Here is a 21,292-nt window from a genome sequence, read left to right as displayed (position 1 = left end):
TTGCACTGAGACAACTCATTACAATAACTTCAGAGAGAAGAGAGACTTGTTTAAATTGCAAGTACACTATTCTATAATAATAAATGGATGCAAGCTATCTTAGGAGATTAAATAAAACCAAAGAGTCAATGGTGGACCAAGAAAAGAATGTGAACGAAGTTAATGCATTCTGATACAGGCTTCATTTTTTCAACTATGGAATAAAAATGATTCTTGTATCGGAGTTGTATTCTTAGTAGAAGCTGTCAACTTGGATTGGCAGAAACAGTGATTTGCTTATTCCTGATTTGTAATTAATAATAATATATTATCATATGGATGGCTCCTCATCCAGAGTTATTTATATTTTCATGTGAAAAGCAGTTCCCATACCTGTAAAATTTTCTTCCATTTGCCATTGTTGCTGTATAGTGGCCATCCAAAATCATACTTATTTAAAAAATTGATATGCACATGACCTAAATGTTTCCAAGAGGTAAAAGTAAGCCATTATACATTTTGTTTCTGATTATCACTATGAAATCACACTGTGCTCACTCTAATGAGTTCTGGAAGTCTGATCTTCATTGCTGCTCCAAACATTCATACAGACTTAATTACCTGGTTATATACATAAACAAAAAACGTTCCAAAACTTCCATACCTTCAATGTTCCATAATACATCTCATTTTTAGAGTGCCCATATAAAACAAACGCATGATTCTATACATTATAAATATTACACAAATAAAGAGTAAAATCAGATGAATGATGTCTACCATGAGGTATGGAAAAGATCTACTATACCACTTTAGATCTCTGTTTTTTTTTTTTTTTTTTTGTAAGTAAATACTTTCCACAGAACAGGTCTATGTTTTGACAAATTAAAAAGACACACAAACACTGAAATACATTACGACAACAATTAGAAATAATATTTTGGCACTGACATTAAATGCTATTGCACCCATAAACCTCTTACTGCTTTGCACAAAGGAATGCTAGAAAAGAAACAGTTATATAGAGTTAATTTTATATTTAACATTTGTACTGTTATTAAATACACTTCTTATCTTGGGTCAAAAGTTTTTTTAGTTTTTAAAGGTAAAATGTAAATTTTGGGGAAAAAAAATGCACTCTTATAACATGGTTAAAATTAAAATTGTCAACTAGCATTAGAGACATATTTTAAGTATGTCTTCACTCTATGTCATAATCAAAAGTTTTGAACTTACTAAATCATAATAGTTCCTTTAGTTTATCACAAAAATGTGCTTATAGCACCTGAAATGATTATCACAAGATTCTTCTCTTAAATACAAAACATATCATATTGCAGTCAACGTTACTAATTTTATATTAGAAGTTATGGTCACATATTACTGGATTCGGAAGAAAAACAAGTTTTACAAACCTTTAAGATATTAGAGGTGAAATAAAAGTTATTTTAAAAAATCCATATTTATTTCAGTTATTTGCTCTTCATTATCAGATAAGAAATGTATAATTTATTGCTCTTCTTTAAAATTAAGCTTTATCAAGTGAAAACAAAGAAGAGAAACCATTTTCTTTAAAAGAAACTGCATTATTAAGAATCTGAGTGCAAAAATGATTTTGCAAATATCATACTGAAGTCATGACTAAAATTTATCACTAGTGATTTTATCACTAGCAAAAGAAATAGGAAGTTGTTTTTTTAAAGCAACAAATGGGTATTTCTAGAAAACCATTACTCTTCTACTCTGCTTATGAACATTAAACATAAATAGTGTAAACAATAAGAAGTGTTTCCCTTATTTTTTTTTTACAAGCATTAGCTATTTTCATGTGGTCCCCACATCAAATTTTGGAATTAAAATACTACACTGTCATTCCAGATGCCGATACTTGTGTGATGACATCTGAGAAAGTCCCAGCACTGAATACTGACATTTCTGGCAATGGTAATGGGTTTGCTTTTGGTTATGATTACAGCCATCTATATTACAGTTTTGGGATGGTGTGTACTTTTCAAAACCTGCAGCACTGATGCTGTCTAACTTTGCATGTTGTCTTCGGTGTGCAACCACTTTGTTTGTGTCAGTACAAACGAAATCACACTTGAGGCAGTGAAAATGGCTTGATTTATTAGCCATCGATCCTATAGTGTTGGCATAGATACAATCTGGTCGGCCACAATTCACGTTAGCACGATACTGGTGAAAATCACCTCCCATTAACGTGTCTAGTCTTTCATGGCGGGCTGTATGCTGCACAAACCGAGTTTTGTCACAAAAACTATAACCACAGTCCCTCCTCATACAGTGAAAGTGTGTTTGATGCTCACGATATCCACAATGTGGATACCCACAATCTTCATTAAATCGATATCGCACATAGCCCTCTGGAACAGGTTCGTCTTTTAGGATTCTTAGGTTTATAAGTTTAGCTTTTTTGTTTTCTATTCTCTCTTCGTGTGAACCTGGATGTGAACGTTTGTGATCTGGCAACTTTGCAGGCTCTCCTTCTTCAATTGAAGTTGAAAAATCTACCTGAGGAGAACCATAAAAATTCTCCCTTTTAACAACCACTTCATCAGTTGAAGTAGTTATGGCATTTGCACTAATAACACTGCATGGCACAGCTGAACTAGTCAGAGTCTGCCAATGTAAAGGATAGGAAGAAACAGGAGGTCTTCCCGGTGACATCTTGGTTTCTTCAGTACTAGGAAGTGTTCCATCCTTTGAATTTTGCTCCTCTCCATCACTACTTCGTTCACCATCTTCCATACCAGCAGATGATGGAGAATGTGATCCAACATAACCAAGTGGATATACAGGAATTGGGTTAGGAGCACTGCCATGTTTGACCAGATGAGAGTGAAGCTGAGAGAATGTTGACAGGGCCTGAAAAATAAAGATAAATCTCAACATTTGCATTCACTTTATTTTCATGAATAAAAAAAAGTAAAATTATTTTATGCAAGACTGGAAATTCTGCTTTATTTGAAAAAAATAAGTTTAGATTTATTGTATAAATGCTCTGCTATCCTCTAATGTTTGCATTAATTTTAAATTGCCAATGTGAATGCAAACATTTCTCTATTTCTAAGCTGCTGTAATTCAATAATTTATGACAAGAGGTCTCTCTTTATTACCTTAGCAGTATAATTCAGCAGATGTCAGATGTGGTGCTACTTCCCTTGGGGGAGGGGGGTGGTTTGAAAACAGAGGTGATCCAAAAGGCATTGCAGTATTAACTTGAATATATAAAGAAGGGTTTTTAAGTTATAACTTACCTTATTTTAACACAAACTCCATTATGAGCTACACCGACAGTCAAAAATTGTACCATTTTTGAGTCTTCACATCATGAACACTAGAGCAATTCTATTTTTTTGAAATTGTGTTGTTTAAAACCAACACATGTCATATAATAAATCTCCAATTTATACCATTTCATTTAGATTTGATGGCCCACTGAGTGGTTAGAGACAGTTTAAAAACCATAATAAATATATAAACTAATTAATTTGTTGATTAAAATGGATATTGGAGGGAGCAGGAGATTCACTGATACAGAGTGGTTTCACATATTAAATATGTGAATACCATAGATAAATCTATGGGGAAATGTTTATATTTCAGCTTATATTGGTAACACCCCCCACCGACTGCTACTAACATAAAAACCAGGACAATACCAAGTTTTTTCATTTGATGAAAATAGTGTATACCGAAATTCATCTCCTCCAGAGAATCCAATAATTCTCTGGAGCACAGTTCTGAACATGACATCATTTAAGTTCTTTGAGGATAGTAGTTCATTCATGGAACTCCCTGTTGCTGTAACTTTGAAAATACCACACACACACTGAGAACTGCTCCAGTATATCCATGGTTCTGTTGAGTGATTCTTTGGTACAGCTTATCAGACAGCATAATCAACCATTTGAAAATCTGTCAAATCATGCAGTCTCCCTTGTTAATGTATAAATCTAGCATGGCTAGATTTAAATACTAACAAAGGAGACTGTATATGATATTCCAGAGAGAAATCTTTGGAATGTTTAAAGATGTACTTCTACCCTGTGGCATCTCACCACTTGTCTACATTGTTTCACTGGGCTCAATTTCTAGTGGTACATCCAATGCAAAACCTCTACCTTCTACATTTTCACAACCAACAATTTATATATGGTATGTTTATTTGTTATTGTCCCATGTGCATGTGAATGTAATATTGCTCTTATTCATGTTTAGTTTATAAAGCAAGGTCACACCTATATTTTACAACTGAAAATGAAGGTGAGTGAGGCTTAATAAGTGAAGAGTTGATAAGCAAAACCAGGTGGGCTATTTTTTGGCTACATTAGGGAAATTATAAAGTAACAAAAATTACAGCCATGCTTAAGTTAAATTTAGAATTATTAGCATTATAAGATTTTTGAATTTTTATAATTTTTTTTAGAACTCTAGTAAGCATGGCAAAAAAAAAAAATCCAAGAATAAGCAATCTAATTGTTAAAAAAAATTTTCTGATTAAGTTGCTTTTGAAGCATGAAGATGAGCAGGGCATGCACTACACTTTGAGCACAAGTAAGAACTAATTTTTTTTTATGGCTCTACTTCTCTAATTAAAAAGTAATGATGCTAATCACAAATGAACAGCATACCTCAGAATACTGAAATTCACATTAACATAATTCAAGTATATATTTAAATTTTTCAGTTTTACTATTTTTAGTGTACAAAATGCACAAAGCATCCCTATTAGAGGGTTAAAGGGATCATCAAGAATAGAATATTACTGAAACAGGAATTGTGATATTTAAAAGTAAAATAAATGAAGAAAATAAAATAGTGTACAACCTCCTTTAACAGACACTATAAAGTTCCAGTAGATGATACAGTAAAAAGTAAAGATATTCTTGGACTCAGAGCTCAATTGAAATTACTACGCCTTCCCACTACTGTTCTCACTGCTTATTTTTGAGGTTAATGATTCAGTTCCCCATCTGTTCTTCCTTAAAATTAGTAAACAATGCAATTTTTTTTTTTTTCTCATTTTAAAAATTTAAATGCTGGAGCACTCAAGTCTCAGCTGTTTTTAAAAATTGCCTTCACAATGACATTGCCCTGGTAGTTCACTACTTTCAAACAGATGGCATCACCCAAAAGGTTTCTGGCAATGTTACCTGCCATTTATTTAAAATATTATCAAGAAAAACAATGTAGTCGACCTAACTTAATATAATTTTGAGACAAAAGAGATTTGGCTATTTTATAATTTTGAAGCTCCAGCTTCTTTACAAATGTTTTGTCTAAGTATTGTCACTAGAGATCATAAAACTACTATATGAGGGACCAGTAAGTCTGCTATTTTAAATAAATAGCAGATTAACTTTTTGGCAATACCATTTTTTTGAAGTAATTCAATGCCACTGCAACTTATGAAGGCAAAGGTTGTGCTGCATTAAAGGTCGTGATAACCACTGCACTAACTATGTGATTTCAAATACAGTAAACCCCCGCTATTCACGGTTTCGCGATTGCTGAGTTAATATAAAATGAAACCTAAAAAAATGTGAATTTTAAAGCGCCGTGAATATTATCTGCCATAAAAAAAACATGGGCATGGCTAAAATTATCTTTCCCGGTCAAAACAGCGCTCAGTGGGTGGGGGGAGAGGGGTGACAAAATCGCGAGCGTGGATGTTTTTTGCTAATCCTTGTTCAGTATGTGTTATGCGTTTGTAATGGAAGTTTTCGTCGTTTGCTTTTAATTTATATGCCTATAAATTGGTATGCTTACAAAAGTGATAAATCTACCGTTTTGCAGCATAAAACAAACTTTTTCGAGTGTGTTAACGGACGAAAGTGACTTTATTGTGGACAAGTTCTTTTCTAACCCGTACAAAAATATGGCTACGAATAACAAGAGAAATGTGAAAATATCAAAGAAGGTGATAACAGTAGCGAATAAAATTGAGTTATTAGACAAAATTTCTAATGGTGAAAGTGTCTCCTCAGTGGCAAAACATTATAAAACCAATGAGTCAACGGTACGATCAATCAAAAAATCGGAAGAAAAAATCCGCCGTAGTGTCCGTGAAAACGCGCTGTTGTTGTTTGGTTTTTAGGAGCATTAGCAACTAAGGCCATATTGCTCCGGGGATATGCGGTGGTCATTCCCTGACCTTTCCGCATACTCCGTATTTGGTGGTCACGGGCTCGAACCCCGGTCTAATCAAGAAGCGTGTGCTACGCACTGCTGCTCCTGCCCAACTGGCTACGGAGGCGCCTGAAAAGGTGCTAATTGCTTCAAAAATTTGCTCTGTAACTCGTGATGTTAAATTAGAAAAAATGGAAAACGCTTTAAATCTGTGGATAGAAGACTGAACTCAAAATAAAATTCCGTTAAGTTCACTCATCATTCGTGAAAAGGCAAAACTCCTTTATCAACACTTTAGCGAAACTGGTGATAGCACTGGCGGGATAAGTTTTTTTGCTAGCAAAGGCGCTGGTTTGAAAGATTTGTTTGAAATTTCTAATAAATATTACATTTAATATTAAATTCTTTCTTATTTTCATTTCGATGCCATATGCTTGCATTTCACTAAGTACTGTCTATGTACATTGTCATATTATGAACGTACATATAATACATACATAGACAAAATTTTAGACTAGTTTTTCTTATATATTTCATACTTTGGAACGGAACCCCTTTATTACTATGGGAGCCATAACTCAGTATTCGCGTTTTCGGTATTCACGACATTTCTCAGGAACGTAACCCCCGCGAATAGCGGGGGTTTACTGTACATACAAAAAAGGACAACATAGTCCTAGTTATCAGTATGATATCATATACCACAAGGTCTGCTACTGAAGAGGAGCAGCCAAGGAGGCCAAAATTTATAGTTTTTCCCCTCTGTAGTTAAACTTTTTTTTCCAAGATAAACATTAATGAAGATTGAGTATTCAAAATATCCATAATCTCAAGTGCAATGCTAATTTTCAAAGGCTAAACACGAAATCACTTCCAGGTGACAGAGGATATCTTCAAGATTTTATCCACCAGAAAATTTCTGCACCAGTAGCTGGCAGCTTAATCACAAAACTAAAATCCTGTCTTCTTTATGAGTGGTAATATCATCACCATTTGAAGATGAAATCTCAGATGGTGATGCTGACCTTGGCACATTATGCTCATAATATCACATGGATTTCCCTAGGCTTCGTGTAACATTTTTTCAAACCGGCTCAATTGGGATGACTGCACAAACAAGCATTCTTTATGAAATCCATACCATTTCAGAACTGTAGATCTCCTCAGTGGCTTATTTTTAAACCATGTTTGAAGTTTACGAATAACAGCATGGACTACTCCAGCTGGTAAAACCAAAGTATGCACTATTCCTTCTTAGGATTGTTAAATTCCACCATGATTACACTTTTGAAATTATGCTGCCATCTACTGCAGCATGCACATTTTCTGGATGCTAAATGAAAACTTGAAGATATCCTCTACAACTGGAAGTGGTTTCAGGTTTGTATCACGTACCCTATTCATACAATGATGTTTTAGTTTTATAATGGAGGTTTGTGGACACTAATTTTATAAGTTTTTTTTTTTTTTTTTTTTTGTGAAAACCCCAAACACAAGAGGTATTAGAACCTATAGTACTGTGCATGGGATGAAGGTTGAGAAGATGAAAGAATACTTGAATTTCTGTAGATTGTAATTTTCAGGAAACAGAAGTTGAATGAATAAATGAGGAAGAAGAAAATTTGGTTCTGTGAGTTTGAAGTTGGACAGTAAAGGAATGTTGACTGGTTGCAGCACATGTTCAGACTGCTTTGGAAGAGAGAGCAGGAATGATAGAAGCCCATGGAAGTATTTATAGAAAAGGCATGCAGTAGAAACAGAATGTCTATGAGATTGAGGGTGGAGAGACTCTGTTATAGATGAGTCATAAGAATAAGCAATAATAAATAAATGTGAAAACTGCACACAAAATACATGTTGTTGTATATTTACAATCAAGGTAACTTCTTTGAAGTTTAATCATAAAGACAGAGGACATGAATAAGTTGGGTCCTCTATTTTTGCAATTCAAAAGTCACCACTTTCAAAATTTCATTAAAATTCATGAATATTATATTTGTTGCAAATTCATTTTATTCTGCAAAAATCTTTATAAAATCAGTAAACAAGAATCAATATGTACTGTACTAAAATTTAAGATGCCAGTTTTGATACAAAATTCTTTATTTAACTGCTTAACTTCCAAGCTATATCTAAATTCATTAGTTCTTAAAATAATTTAATGGAGGCCACTTCTACTGTGTATTGATTATTACAAAAATAAGGGACCCAATGTACTGTTGCATTTTATTTTTAATCTTGGTGGTTGATCTCTGAAAAAAAGTCACCTTGATTGTAATTATACAACAATATGTATTTTAAATACAGTTTCATATTATTTAAAACATTATACTGTGGTATATATATTTTTATATCTAAATGCAGTTTTGCTTGAAGATTTCTATATGCTTATTTCTTATATACATATTCCATATATGTAGATATTATTATTTTTTTCTTTTCAAATGGACATAAGCAAAAGTACAAAATATGTTCCTTATCATTACTCAAAAACATACCTGATTGCATATGTTGCAGTGGAAATGATCTCTCTTCTTCAATTTGCAAAAAGGTCTGCCACAACTTTGCTGAGGAGTATAGAGAATATGCTTCTCCATACCTTGGAATGGATTTTTAGGACTTGGGCTTGGCTGTTGCAGTAGTCTGGTTAAGGGTTTCTCAGAGTCTTGTGTTACTGGAAGCAATAACGGAGGTACTGAAGTTGTTGGACTTGGGGAATCTGGTTCTGTCTTAATAGCTATACCCTTTTCTTTAACAATATTTTCATCTATATGGGAAGAAGATGAAATGCAGTTCTGTGTAGGGGACTGATAGGACTGGCTACTTGATGGAAAAGCAGAGAGCGGATAGAAAGTACCTGCTGCCTTCACAACAGTTGTACGTGGTGGTGTATCACAGGAAAACGTTCGGCCACTAGTCACAGAAGTTGTGGGACTGTCTGTTCTCTCATCTTCACTTGACGATGCCTGCTGTTTTTTCTTTGGGGATATCAACAGATTACTATCTTGATCTCTGTGTTTTTGTTCATGCATATTCATGGTGCTATAGCGAACAAAGGAGTAACTACAGTTTGGACGAGTACAGTGGAAATGCCGATTAACTTTATTACTATGGCAGCCTGGGAGATGGCAATCAACATTTCTGTCATAGAACACAAAACCTTCCATTATATCAATATTATCATGGAAATCTTTGGAATGCAAAATCAGTATGTCACTTCTGTCTGTCACATAATAACAGCGAGGCTGTGTGCAATGATAATGTTGTTGTTTTAAGAAGATACATCCTTTATCAGGACAAGGAATATTTTCTGGAAACACATAAAAACCTTCTGTGATCTATCAAAAAAAAATTATTGAACATTTTAGTGGAAAATTTATCACATATTGCTACAGTAAACTATAATAAATGAAATGAATGTATACTCCAACTTACAGCAACCTTTTTTTTAAGGAAAGTTCAACAAAATTAAATTTTTTCATGCTTTAGCATTAGTTGGGGCAAATAATCCAAGAAAGCAAGCTTATACAGCATCAGCCAAAAAAAAAAAAAAACTTCCCATTGGTCACTCCAAATGTTTGTCTAGTTCAGCCTTAAATTTATTTAAGCTATCAACTTCCACAACAACAGATGGAAGTCTGTTCCAGCAATCAACTACCCACTGGCTAAAGACAAACTTCCGCACATCTATTCTACAACTGTCTTTCCTCAATTTCAATCTATGCCCCCCCCCTCAGGTTCTTAATCTGAGCAAGTAGAAGTATCCCATCAGCACTGAGCCTCTTCAACCACTCAAGGCCTTATTCACCTTACAGATGCCTAGTCACCAGATGCTGCAACTTGCAGAACTTAGGCCTGTCTTGGTAAGAGCACCCCTCTGTTCCTCTCACCAATCTTTTTGTCCTTCTCTATACTTATTCTAGCAACTCTACATCCTTCCTAAAATGAGGCCTCCAAACCTGTACACAGTACTCAAAGTGTGGCCTGACCATTGTCTTATAGAAAGGGATAATCACTTGCACTGCTCAGACAACTTCATATCTGACTGCACAATTACCCCCAGGTCTTTTTGATTCTCCACCTCCCTGAGTGTAGTACCACACAGTTGGTATGTTTCTCTTGAGTTACTGCTACCCATATGCAGTACTTTGCATTTATCATTGTTAAACTTCAGTTGCCACTTCTCAGCCCATCTGCCTAACTTTTCTGGATCCAGTTGCAGCAGCAGCATACTGTCTTTACTGTCATTAACAACCCTGAAAACTTGGACATTAAGCAAGCCTGATATACCTTCATCAATATCATTGATAAAAACACAAAACAGCAATGGGCCCGGCACCGAACCCGGGGGGGGGGGACACCACCAATAACATTACTCCATGTAGAGCAGTGCCCATTTATTACCACTCTCTGCCATCTCCCACTCAACCATTATTTTATCCATTGCAGCAGCTTGCCCTTAATGCCATACTACTCCAATTTCTACAGCAGTATTCCATTTGCAGCAATATAAAAAGCTTTCCTGAAATCCAAGTATATGATATCAAAATTATTTTTTTGCATTCAGTTCCTTTGTTGCCACATCATAGTATCTAATCAGATCAGTCAGACAAGACTTCCCCTTAATAAACCCATGCTGTGTCTGAACTATTACTGCAGTCTTGTCTAGGTGATCCTGCATCACTTCTTTAACCAGCTAGTCCATTAATTTCCCCAGAACAGAAGTTAAACTAACAGGTCTATAATTATTTGTGTCACCCTTTGTGAATTGGGAATCCATTTGCACATCTCCAATCCATGGGAATCTCCCCTGAATCTAAGGATGCTCTCATAATTATGGCTAAGGGTTTGCTTACTTCCCTTGCTGCCTCCTTCAATATAACTGGATAGATTCCATCTGCCCCAGGTGCCTTTTTTATCTTTACCTTCAACAATTTTTTCTCCATTATTTTAAAATCATTTAGCTCCCTGTTAGAGTTTAGTAAACTTCTGTCGTCCCCTTCCTTACATAATTTGTCATGTGTGAATGTAGATGCAAAATACTCATTCAGTTTTTCAGCTATCTGAGCAGGATCATCAACAGTCGAACCACCAACATCAAGTGGACCAGTTTGATTCAGCCCCCTTCCTTCTAGAGTTTACATAAGAAAAGAAATCTTTGTTGTTTTTCTTTGCATCCTTTGCCAAGGATTTTTGTAATCAGCCTTCACTTGCCTAACCTCCTTTGTGACTTGATTACAGACTAGCTTATATATGCCATAGGCTTCTGTGTCACCTGGATAATTTATATGGCATCCCATGCATTTTTCTTCTGTGCAACAAGCCTCCTTAGTTTATCTGGCATCTATTTAGGTCTAAATCTTATTTCTTAGTTGGTATGAAAAGCCTAGTAGCTTCCAAGATTAATTCTTTGAAAGCTTCCCATTTAAAATTCACTGTTTTTGACATCATAAGTTAATCCCACTGTACAGAATTTAAAAACTGTCTCAGACCACTGTAATCACCTTTACGAAAACAAAAACCCTTCCCTTTACCCTTGATGGTAGTTACATCTTTAAGTAAATCCCGCATCAGTACACTGTGATCACTGTCACCTAGTGGTTCCTTTATCTGCAAATTCTTAATGCATGAATAATCACTACTGATAATCAGATAAAGAGTATTACTCCTTCTGGTTGCCCCTTGAACATCTTGCTGTAGAAAACAATCCTCCCATAAATCCGCAAAATTCTTGCTAGTGTACAAGTGACCAATCCACAAGTTCCAGTCAATATCTGGAAAGTTAAAATTCCCCATTACAAGACATTCTGATTTACTGGCCACTATTTCTCTGCACAATTGTTGGCCATACTCATCAGAGTCATTAGGCCTATAACACACTCCTACTCTCATTTTCCCTTTACCAGTGTTTATCTCACACCAAACTGAATCAACATTGCGCTGTCCACCCAAGTCAACTGGATGCACTTCCTTAGATTTTATGTGTTTCTTAACTAACAGCTTAACCTCTCCTCCCTGTCTATCCTTTCTGTACACATTGTACTCTCCAAATTTCAATTCTGCACTGCTTATATCTGTGCGACACCACGTCTCTGATATCCCAACAATATCTGCCTTTGATGTCTTGATCAGCAAGTTCAATTCATCAAATTTATTTACTATACTTCTAGCATTGGTATACATGTACCTGTTCTGACTATTAGTTACCCTAACACAGACCATGTATTTACTCGTTCCATGATGACTCCCAGCAATTTGCTCTCTAGGCTGCTACTCATTAAAATAGAATCAGTGCAAGAATCACTTTTGCCTCTGCCTGCGGCTAGATCTTTATCTTCTAGTCTGTGAATCCCCCCCAAGCTAGCAGTTTTCCAACCCACCTAACTCTACTTCGATAGCATCACAAATATTCTTGTACCCTTTCTATTTAAGTGTTCCATCCCTGTAGAAGCTGTCTCTCCTGTTAGCAAGCATAGACCATGCTGAAAAAAATTCTACCCCATGAGCCTTGCAAAACTTGTCCAGGGCCGAATTGATTGACAAGGCTCTCATTTTATAGTCCCTCCTATCGTGTCTCGGCAGAATTGCGGACACTCAAATTTGACTCTAACTCAACTTTTTTTCAATATTGACCTGTACTTGTTAAGTAAATCTGCAGATCTCTTACTCTTAAAGTCATTAGTGCCAATATGTACAACAATATCACATTTTGTGCCCTTAAAAGATGATATCTGTTCTAAGTCATCAACTTTTGCCCCTGACAGATACGTCCTGTTCCACCTACCCGCTTATTTCGTAACAGCTGAGATTTCAATGAAGCCCTCTTAAGATGTTTTTTAAAGGGGAAAACAATTTTAATTTCTTAAAATGGTATATTATTTCATAAGGTGTAGCGTTTTTTTCTTACATATCTCAGGAACACTTAAATAGTTAAGTGCAACCATTCAACAGCGAATACTATTTTAAGGGACAGTGCACATAAAGAATCAATGCATATAAGATCAACAGTGATCACAAAACAGCATTCAGGTGCTATAGCGAAGATGGAAAATCAGTTCAGACGCAAGTGCCCCTGAGTCCAATGGCCATTCAAGGAAAAGAAGAAGTATTTATGGAGATATTACAGATAAGTACAGCCAAGTTCGTGGCAAGAATTGCGCTGGTTTCCAAAACATCAAAGTATGCAGTGAAGTCACCAGTGTTGACTCTGCAGCTGCAGAAAAATTGTGATGTGTTTGAAAAAAACTCCTTCTAAATCTCCACAGCCCTCAACTTCTGCAGTGGCATATTTATTAGTGGAAAGTTAATTTTGGCAATGATGCTCGAAAGGTAAAACTTGCTGACATTATGCCTGTCTGCTCTCTCTATTTGTAATTTTTTCTGCATATGAGATTAAATAATTCTATTTACATGTTCATTGAACATTTCTTTTTTGCTTCAATCAAATTTGCAAGTGCTGCATAAGCATTTAGGGATATTCCGACTTACGTTAGAGTTCCAAGGAACGCAACCCTTATGTAAGTCGGGGAGTTTCTGCAATCATAACATTGCTGCCGTCTAACAGATGGCAACACAAGATTAAATGAAATGGTAGGTTATGCACCTCTATCATGTATGCATATATGGTTACAACATACTGGCATTTTCTGCAAAAGTACATTGCTTGTTTTTTTGTGCAATAAAAAAATGGGATAACTTTTAGAAGGAAATAATGTGGTACAGAGCTGCGCTGGACTTTAAACCTACGAGGCCATCAGGAGCATAATAACATATAATACTGAAGGACATCCAGAGATAATTCATCTGCTTAGTAAATAATGCATAATCTTTTTTTCTGTCTATATGAATGAAATAGAGATTTGTTCACTATTATTATGTTCAAAATGTTAAACAAATTCACTTTTTAAAATTACTAAATTATATACTTAGAACTGTTAGCAATACAACATCAGTGTTCAGAAAGTTTAGTTTAGAACTGAATAATTGCGTAATCATTTTTTTTAAACAAATATAAAATCACTTAGCATAGTGTATCATATACATGTCAACAAGGCAGATAATTTCTGATATATATATGTGCCAAGTTCACATTGAAGAAACAGAAAATAAACATGACTGGTTTAGTGCAAAAAGCATACAAGTTCTATTTTGAGTGTGCCATAGGAGACCAAATAAGCTATGGGCTCCTTGTATTTGCTAGATCATGTCTAATTTATGTATCAAATCTTACAAAATGGTTAAGCGGTTCTCATATTGTTATGATCTTCACTGTTCTCACAACTTAGCAGGAACTATAAGATTACATTTCAGAGTGTTATTCTACCTAACCAAAATATCAAGATTTTCATTAAAGAGCAAGAATAGTTTTTGTTATGTTACTTTTTCTACACTCTGGAGGTCTTCTAGTACCACAAAGACTGACAACAGAGGATATATACAAGGAAGGGAACAATTAAACTATAAATGATCCACTAGAAAGTACTGATTTTGAAATACCTCCCAACAAAAGCATATTTAATTATGCAGGCAGAACTGAACGATCTTGTGAGAGGCCTGGGTTTGTTAAAATGTTTGTCAAAGCTCCTCTTAGGATCCTGATTGCAAGGTTGGAATCTGCTGAAACAGGGTGCAAATATAACACTTTACCATATTCAATAAAAAGAGTAGCGTGGGATTTTTCAGTACTGATGATGGTCCTCAGTTATGAACACATCAACAAACAGTTAAAACTGTTCATTGATGCATATAGTCTGAAGGCAGTCATGCTTCAAAATGAAAATATATCATTCATCTCCATTTCTCAAGCTCTAGAACACCTTCTAAAGTCATAAAATATAAAGAATACCAGTGCAGTATTTTCACTGACCTGAAATTTATACCCATGATGTTGGTGCAGTGAGGCTACGTAAAATATTTCAGCTTTCTTTGTGAAAAGAATAATCAAGATGGGATCATCATTATGAAGTTAAGCACTGGCTAAAATGTTATATCAACCGTCTGAATAAAAAAAGTATATTATTACGTCAATGAAAAATGTTGTGAAAGAAATGCACAATAATAAACCCGATTTCTAGAACTTTAAATCAAAATTTCGATGTATCATCAATGACAAAAAAAATTGATTGTACGTGATGTTTGCTCTTCACAGCACACAGATTAGCTATGTAGAATAGCAGACTATACGGGTCTAGTTATATGTTGCTTCTCCTCACAGTCCAACCACTTTTTTTTTTTTTTGCTTCAAATAAATTTGGTTTACATTTGTTATAAAAATTTGAATGTTTTTAGACAAACCCAAGGACAGGAAACAAATTTTCTATTGAGAAAAAAGATAGCTGATTATGAAAAATTGTAATTTATAAATGGTAATATTCTGTACAATTTTAACATTGCATTTAAAAATTACCACCAAAATAAAGCATATCCCAGATGACAAACAGCATAAACTAAAAATAAGCAGGACTGACTCTGGTGGCTGAAAGGCTGCATACAGACAAATACCAATATATGTTGCTGCATGAGCAGAAAGAAGGCATCACTTTTCAAGAAAAAAAACATGCTATGCATTCTCTCGTTAAAGTATGACAAGTGAATGCATAGCCATGTATTGATTAATACATGGCTATGCATTTATTGTACTATACTATCCACTTAACTTATGCATAACATGGCTGGCTATAAGATATGAAAGAAAACTGTAGAGGTATAGCCAAATAGAGCATGGAAATTACAGTGGGTGGTTATAGTATACCTCAATACCTGGTTTGACACCATGCAATTAATCTTATCCCTCTCCATATTATGAAAAGGTTTAACATGGGAGAGGGAGAACTGAATGTATAAACAAATATCCTATTTCCTCATATGAATGGAAGATCACACAATGGGACAGGAATATAAAGAATGTATTCTGAAAGTACAGTAGACTCTCGATTTTCCGTGATAGACGGTAAAATAAAAAAACCTGGATAATTGATTTCCTGGTTAAACCAAAAATACAGTAAGTCCCCAACATACATTCCAGGACTTCTTATGCAAGTCGAGTTTTACGTAACTCAGGAATGACTAATAAAATATTGCTCCTATATCCGTGATATGCCAAAATTACGTAAACCACATAATATCCTCAGAAGAATGAAGAAAAATAGTTATATATTTTTAATTAGTTCAATTAAAAAGTTTATCTGGGGACAGCAGTGAAGTTGCTGGAGTGGCACATAAGAAAAGAAAACATCAAAGGAAGAAATTTCAGTAATAACTGATATGTATTTTGTAGCCTTGGTTATAATAGTTGACTTCATTGATGCCAATCCTTTCACCGCTTCTCATATTCTATCTTACTCCTTTATTATTGTGTTTACTGTTGACACTGACAAATCTAAATTCCATGCAATAATTTTCATTTTTGGCCATTTTCAAACATCTTATTTTAATTTTCTGATCCAACTCGATTGATTTCCTTTTCTTGATAGATTTACTAGTACCGCTGTCACTTATTCTTAGTCAGCACCATAATAATGGTCAAAATGAAATTTTCTGTAAAGAATTTCACAGGGTTAAGGCGAAAACTCACTATTATCACCCCATGCGAGCTCACATTTTACTAAAACACATTTCTGGAGGTCACTGCCATAAAACAATAAAAACAATTTGCACTTTCCAGGTTATTTGGCTTTTCTGTTAGTGCATCTAATTATAAATGGGTAGTAAACTTGATCTTATTGCATTTGCGATTATACCAATAGCTGCAATTCTGTGGGATTTTACGTTATTATGGTGAAATGTGTGTCCTCTTCATTGAAATCTTCAGTCATATAAAAAAAAACCTTTAAGAATCTTCTCTTCATTCCTATTTTTAAACTTGTTACTCCATATCCTGCTTGTGCAATTTGTGCATGCCGTGATCGTCTTTATCGATTGCTTATTATTATTACTTTGTTTTAAATTTTACAATCCTAAAAAAGTGAAAAAAATTTATGTAAGTTCGAAGTTACGTAAGTTGGGGACTTACTACAGTATATCCAAAAATGTTCAGCAACCTATGTAAAAAACACGGCGATAGATAAAAAACTTACCACGCACTACTCGCATGTCCAATATGATGCTTCCCTTTATTTATTACAATTTCACGCATGGTTTGGTCACAACATTCTAATGGTTCTTTAGAGATTTAATTTAATGGATGCACCGTTTTAAAACTTTTGAATAATTTAAAGTTTTTGTTGAATTGAAAGGGCAACTCATTTGCATTTACCCATCATTTTCGCAATTTCTAAAAAAAAAAATTTTTATTATCCCTGACATAAATAACAAAACAAAATTTCTCTCTGCAGTGCGATGCACTAAAACAAACTAAACATTTGTTCTCTCTCTTGTTTATTTTATTTTTTGAGCATCTGGTGTGAAGACAGTGGGTGTTGCAAGATAATAATCTCCCAATGATGACTTTATAATGCCCTGCTTGTTGCTTATTTACAACTTGCAAAACATCTGTTTATACCTATTCTAGTTATCACTTGAATTTTATGATTTCTGGTTGATTATATTTATTTATTATTATTTTTTTTATTTGGAGTCTTGAAGTGTCCCGGTAAATCGAGAGTCTGCTGTATTCAGAATTACATGTACCCTTGCAGGATCATCGTGGTCATCTTACTGGATATGAATCCTGTGGGGCACAGAGGGGGATAACTCTACAACACCACCAAGAAAATTAGGAAGGCCTCCCTCAAGCTTGTTTTTTGTGTAATAAAATAAATGGGATAACTTTTAAAAGGAAATAGTGTAGTACAGAAAATGTGTTGGACTTTAAGGCCATCAGGAGCATAACAACATCTGTCTAATACTGAAGGAAATCCAGATATAATCCATCTGCTTGGTGAATAATGCATAATCTTTTTTTCTATCTATATGAATGGAATAGAGATTAGTTCACTATTATTATGTTCAAAATGTTAAATAAACTCACTTTTAAGAATTTCTAAATTATATATTTTTATGCCAAACATGTTTCTATTGTAGTTTCTTACGTTTATAAATATCTAGATGACAAAACTTCATAATGGGCGTGCTGAAAATAACACACAAATTTAATTCCATATCATAACAAACATTTTTAATATTTTAGATATTAAAACTATCATTCTTACCTCTAATTTTACCTGTGGATTGGTCTCCTGTATTGTGGGAGGATTTACTTCAAGATCCAGTTTGGGCACTGAATCCGAATTATTTGCAGCAGAAAATGATGTCACGGCACTTAAAGGAATGAGTTGAGGCATACCTGAGGTGATGGAATTTACTACAGTTGTGGGAGTAGCGATAAGTGGTACAGGAGTATAAGGGGAGGTGAAAGGACAAAATGCCCCAGAGAAACCTTGAGGAAGATCTACAGGTTTAGGTAGCTTGAAACTGGTATATATGGCTGAAGGATAATGAGATGATGAAGATGACACTGGAAACTATTATAAAAATAAATACATAATGTATTTTCTAATTAAGAAATGCAACAGTCCTACAATTTAAATTAAGAAAAAAAGTCCTATACCTCATACATTAATTATATATATTTATAGCAACTGCGTGAGTGAAAATTTTACAATTTGAGTTTAAATATTTATTTATAGAAATTACATATCAAAACATTATCTAATTTTTGAATATAAGCTAGGCTTCTGGTTCTGTTTCCTTACATTGCCTATTAATCCAACCTAGCATCAATATGTTAATTTGGAAAAAGTAAACAAAATCATGAGTTGAAACAGGTGTTCTATGAATATACAAATATATAGTATCTGCATATACCATGTGCACTATGTAACATTTAGTCTAATTTTAGCATGGAATTAAGTTCTCCTAAATTTTCACATTCATTAAAAAAAAAAAAAAAAAAAAAAAACGGTATTAAATACAGGTAGTTCTTGACTTTACAAGTTAATCCGTTCCTAGCATGCACTCATAAAGTGGGAATTTATTTCCCATAGACATAAGGTTAAAAATAGGGGATACGTTTTCAACAATGAAATTAGTTTATGTTTAAACAATGACTGATTTATCCAAAGAAAAGAAAACTTAGCCTGTAAAATCAAGCAAATTATAAGAATAGAGAAATTATTTACGATTTACAAATGTTAAAGAATGTTTATTCTTTCACGATTGCATGCATAAGCATTTTTTAATGACACATACAAATTGCAATTAACACGATTCATGTGGAGCAACAAGTTTACAAAGCTTAAAAAAAAAAAAAGGATCAAAGAGAAGATTCTGAAAATTTATTTATGTTTTTTATACGACTGAAGATTTCAGTAAAGGGGAAACACATTTCACCATAATAATGTTAAAACCCACACAATTCCAGCTATTGGTATTTTCGCCAATGCAAGAAGATCGAGTTTACTACCCGTTTATAATTGTTTGCAGTAACAGAAAAGCCCAATAAACCAGAAATTGTTTTTATTGTTTTATGGTCATGATCTCCAGAAATAGTAGTAGTAGTGGCACATGATGCAAGAAAGCAAGTGTAGGAGCTTATGCAGCATCAGCCAAAAAAAAAAAAAAAAATCACACCATTCCCTCCAAATGCCTGTCCAGTTCCTCCTTAAATTTATTTAACCTATCCACTTCTACAACGACAGATGGAAGTTTGTTCCAGCAATTAACCACCCGCTGGCTAAAGGCAAATTTCCGCACATCTATTCTACATCTGTCCTTTCTTAATTTTTTTTTTTTTTTTTTTATGAGAACCCCAAACACGAGAGGTATTATAACCTATAGTACTTAGTACCGTGCTTGGGTTGGAGGTTGAGAAGACGAAAGAAGATATTTGTTGATATTGGACTTGAACTTCTGTAGATTGTAATTTTCAGGAAATACGTATGAAGGAAGGTTGTTCCAGAAAACGGCAGTTGAATGAATAAATGAGGAAGATGAAAAGTTGGTTCTGTGGGTTTGAAGTTGGACAGTAAATGGATGTTGGCTGGTGGCGGCACGTGTTCGGACTGTTTTGAAAGAGAGAGCGGGAATTATAGAAGCCAATTCAGAAGAACAGTGCCCATGGAAGTATCTGTAGAAGAGGCATGCAGCAGAAACAGTGCGTCTATGAGACAGCGAGTGGAGAGACTCTGTTAAAGATGAATCATTAATTAACCTAACTGCCCTCTTCTGAATGGAATCAAGAAGCCTGAGAGAGGTTTTGGGGGCACCACCCCAGATGTGGGAACAATATTCCATGGCAGGGCGGATTTGCGATTTATACAGAGTGAGCAGCTGTTTGGGAGAAAAGTAACGCCGAGAGCGAAAGAGAAAACCAAGTTTTTTAGATGCAGAGGAAGCAATATTTGTAATGTGCTTGTGCCAAGAGAGATTAGAAGTCAGGGTAATCCCCAAAAGAGATATATCATTTTGCCTAGAAATCGGAGTGTCACTAAAGATAAGCATAGGAGCAGAAGAATGCTTTTTGCGAGATATAAGACAAGATTGAGTTTTAGAAGGGTTGAAATCAACTAAGTTGTCTTTGCCCCACTGGAGAATTACCTGAAGATAGGCATTTAAGGAATTGGCAGCAGATTTTCGAGAACTTGAAGCTGATTGAGCTGGGCAAGGTTTGTCAAAATGGAAAGTCGAATGCAATGTGCTATCATCGGCAAAACTATGGATAGGATTTCCAGTCAATGGAAGAAGGTCATTGATATACAAGAGGAAAAGAGTGGGGGAAAGAACTGAACCTTGGGGGACACCGGCATTAGTGGAGAAGTTAGAAGACAGAGAGCCATCTACCATCACCCTCAGTGAGCGATCAGAGAGAAAACTGGATAACCAATTACTAAAAACAGTTGGCAAACCATAAGATGGAAGCTTGTTTAGAAGACCTTTATGCCAAACACAATCAAAAGCCTTGGAGATGTCAAGAGCAACTACTTGTGTTTCACCGAACCTTTCCATTGAATTAGTCCATAAATGGGTAACATAAGCCAGAATATCACCAGTGGATCGACACTGACGGAATCCATACTGGCGATCGTTGATCAGACGGAAGGTTTCTAGGTAGTTTAAGAGTTGGCGGTTAATTGATTTCTCCATTACTTTAGAAAGAGTAGAAGTAATTGCAATGGGACGATAATTGGATGGGAGGGATTTGTCACCCTTTTTAGGAACTGGC

At 34.8% G+C, this 21,292-nt stretch overlaps 1 protein-coding gene across 2 annotated transcripts in view; it reads right to left on the bottom strand.

Moving 5' to 3' along the window:
- Positions 1-1,697: 1,697 nt before the first annotated feature.
- Positions 1,698-21,292, bottom strand: part of LOC150079281 (zinc finger protein castor homolog 1-like) — a 448,513-nt gene continuing 428,918 nt past the window's right edge. For both annotated transcript variants that reach the window (XM_090383869.1, XM_090383870.1), the window contains 3 exons: positions 18,282-18,593; positions 8,631-9,470; positions 1,698-2,865 (listed from right to left, as the gene is read on the bottom strand). In XM_090383869.1, coding sequence (XP_090239995.1) covers positions 1,849-2,865; positions 8,631-9,470; positions 18,282-18,593 — 2,169 coding nt within the window. In that variant the 3' untranslated portion in view covers positions 1,698-1,848. The remainder of the gene's footprint in view (positions 2,866-8,630; positions 9,471-18,281; positions 18,594-21,292) is intronic.

The sequence above is a fragment of the Mastigoproctus giganteus genome, chromosome 10 (assembly GCF_048544385.1).
Source record: "Mastigoproctus giganteus isolate SK-2022 chromosome 10, ASM4854438v1, whole genome shotgun sequence".
NCBI classification, from domain to species: Eukaryota; Metazoa; Arthropoda; class Arachnida; order Uropygi; family Thelyphonidae; genus Mastigoproctus; species Mastigoproctus giganteus.
Note: the sequence above shows the minus strand (reverse complement) of the source record. Positions and strands in the feature narration are given on the sequence as shown.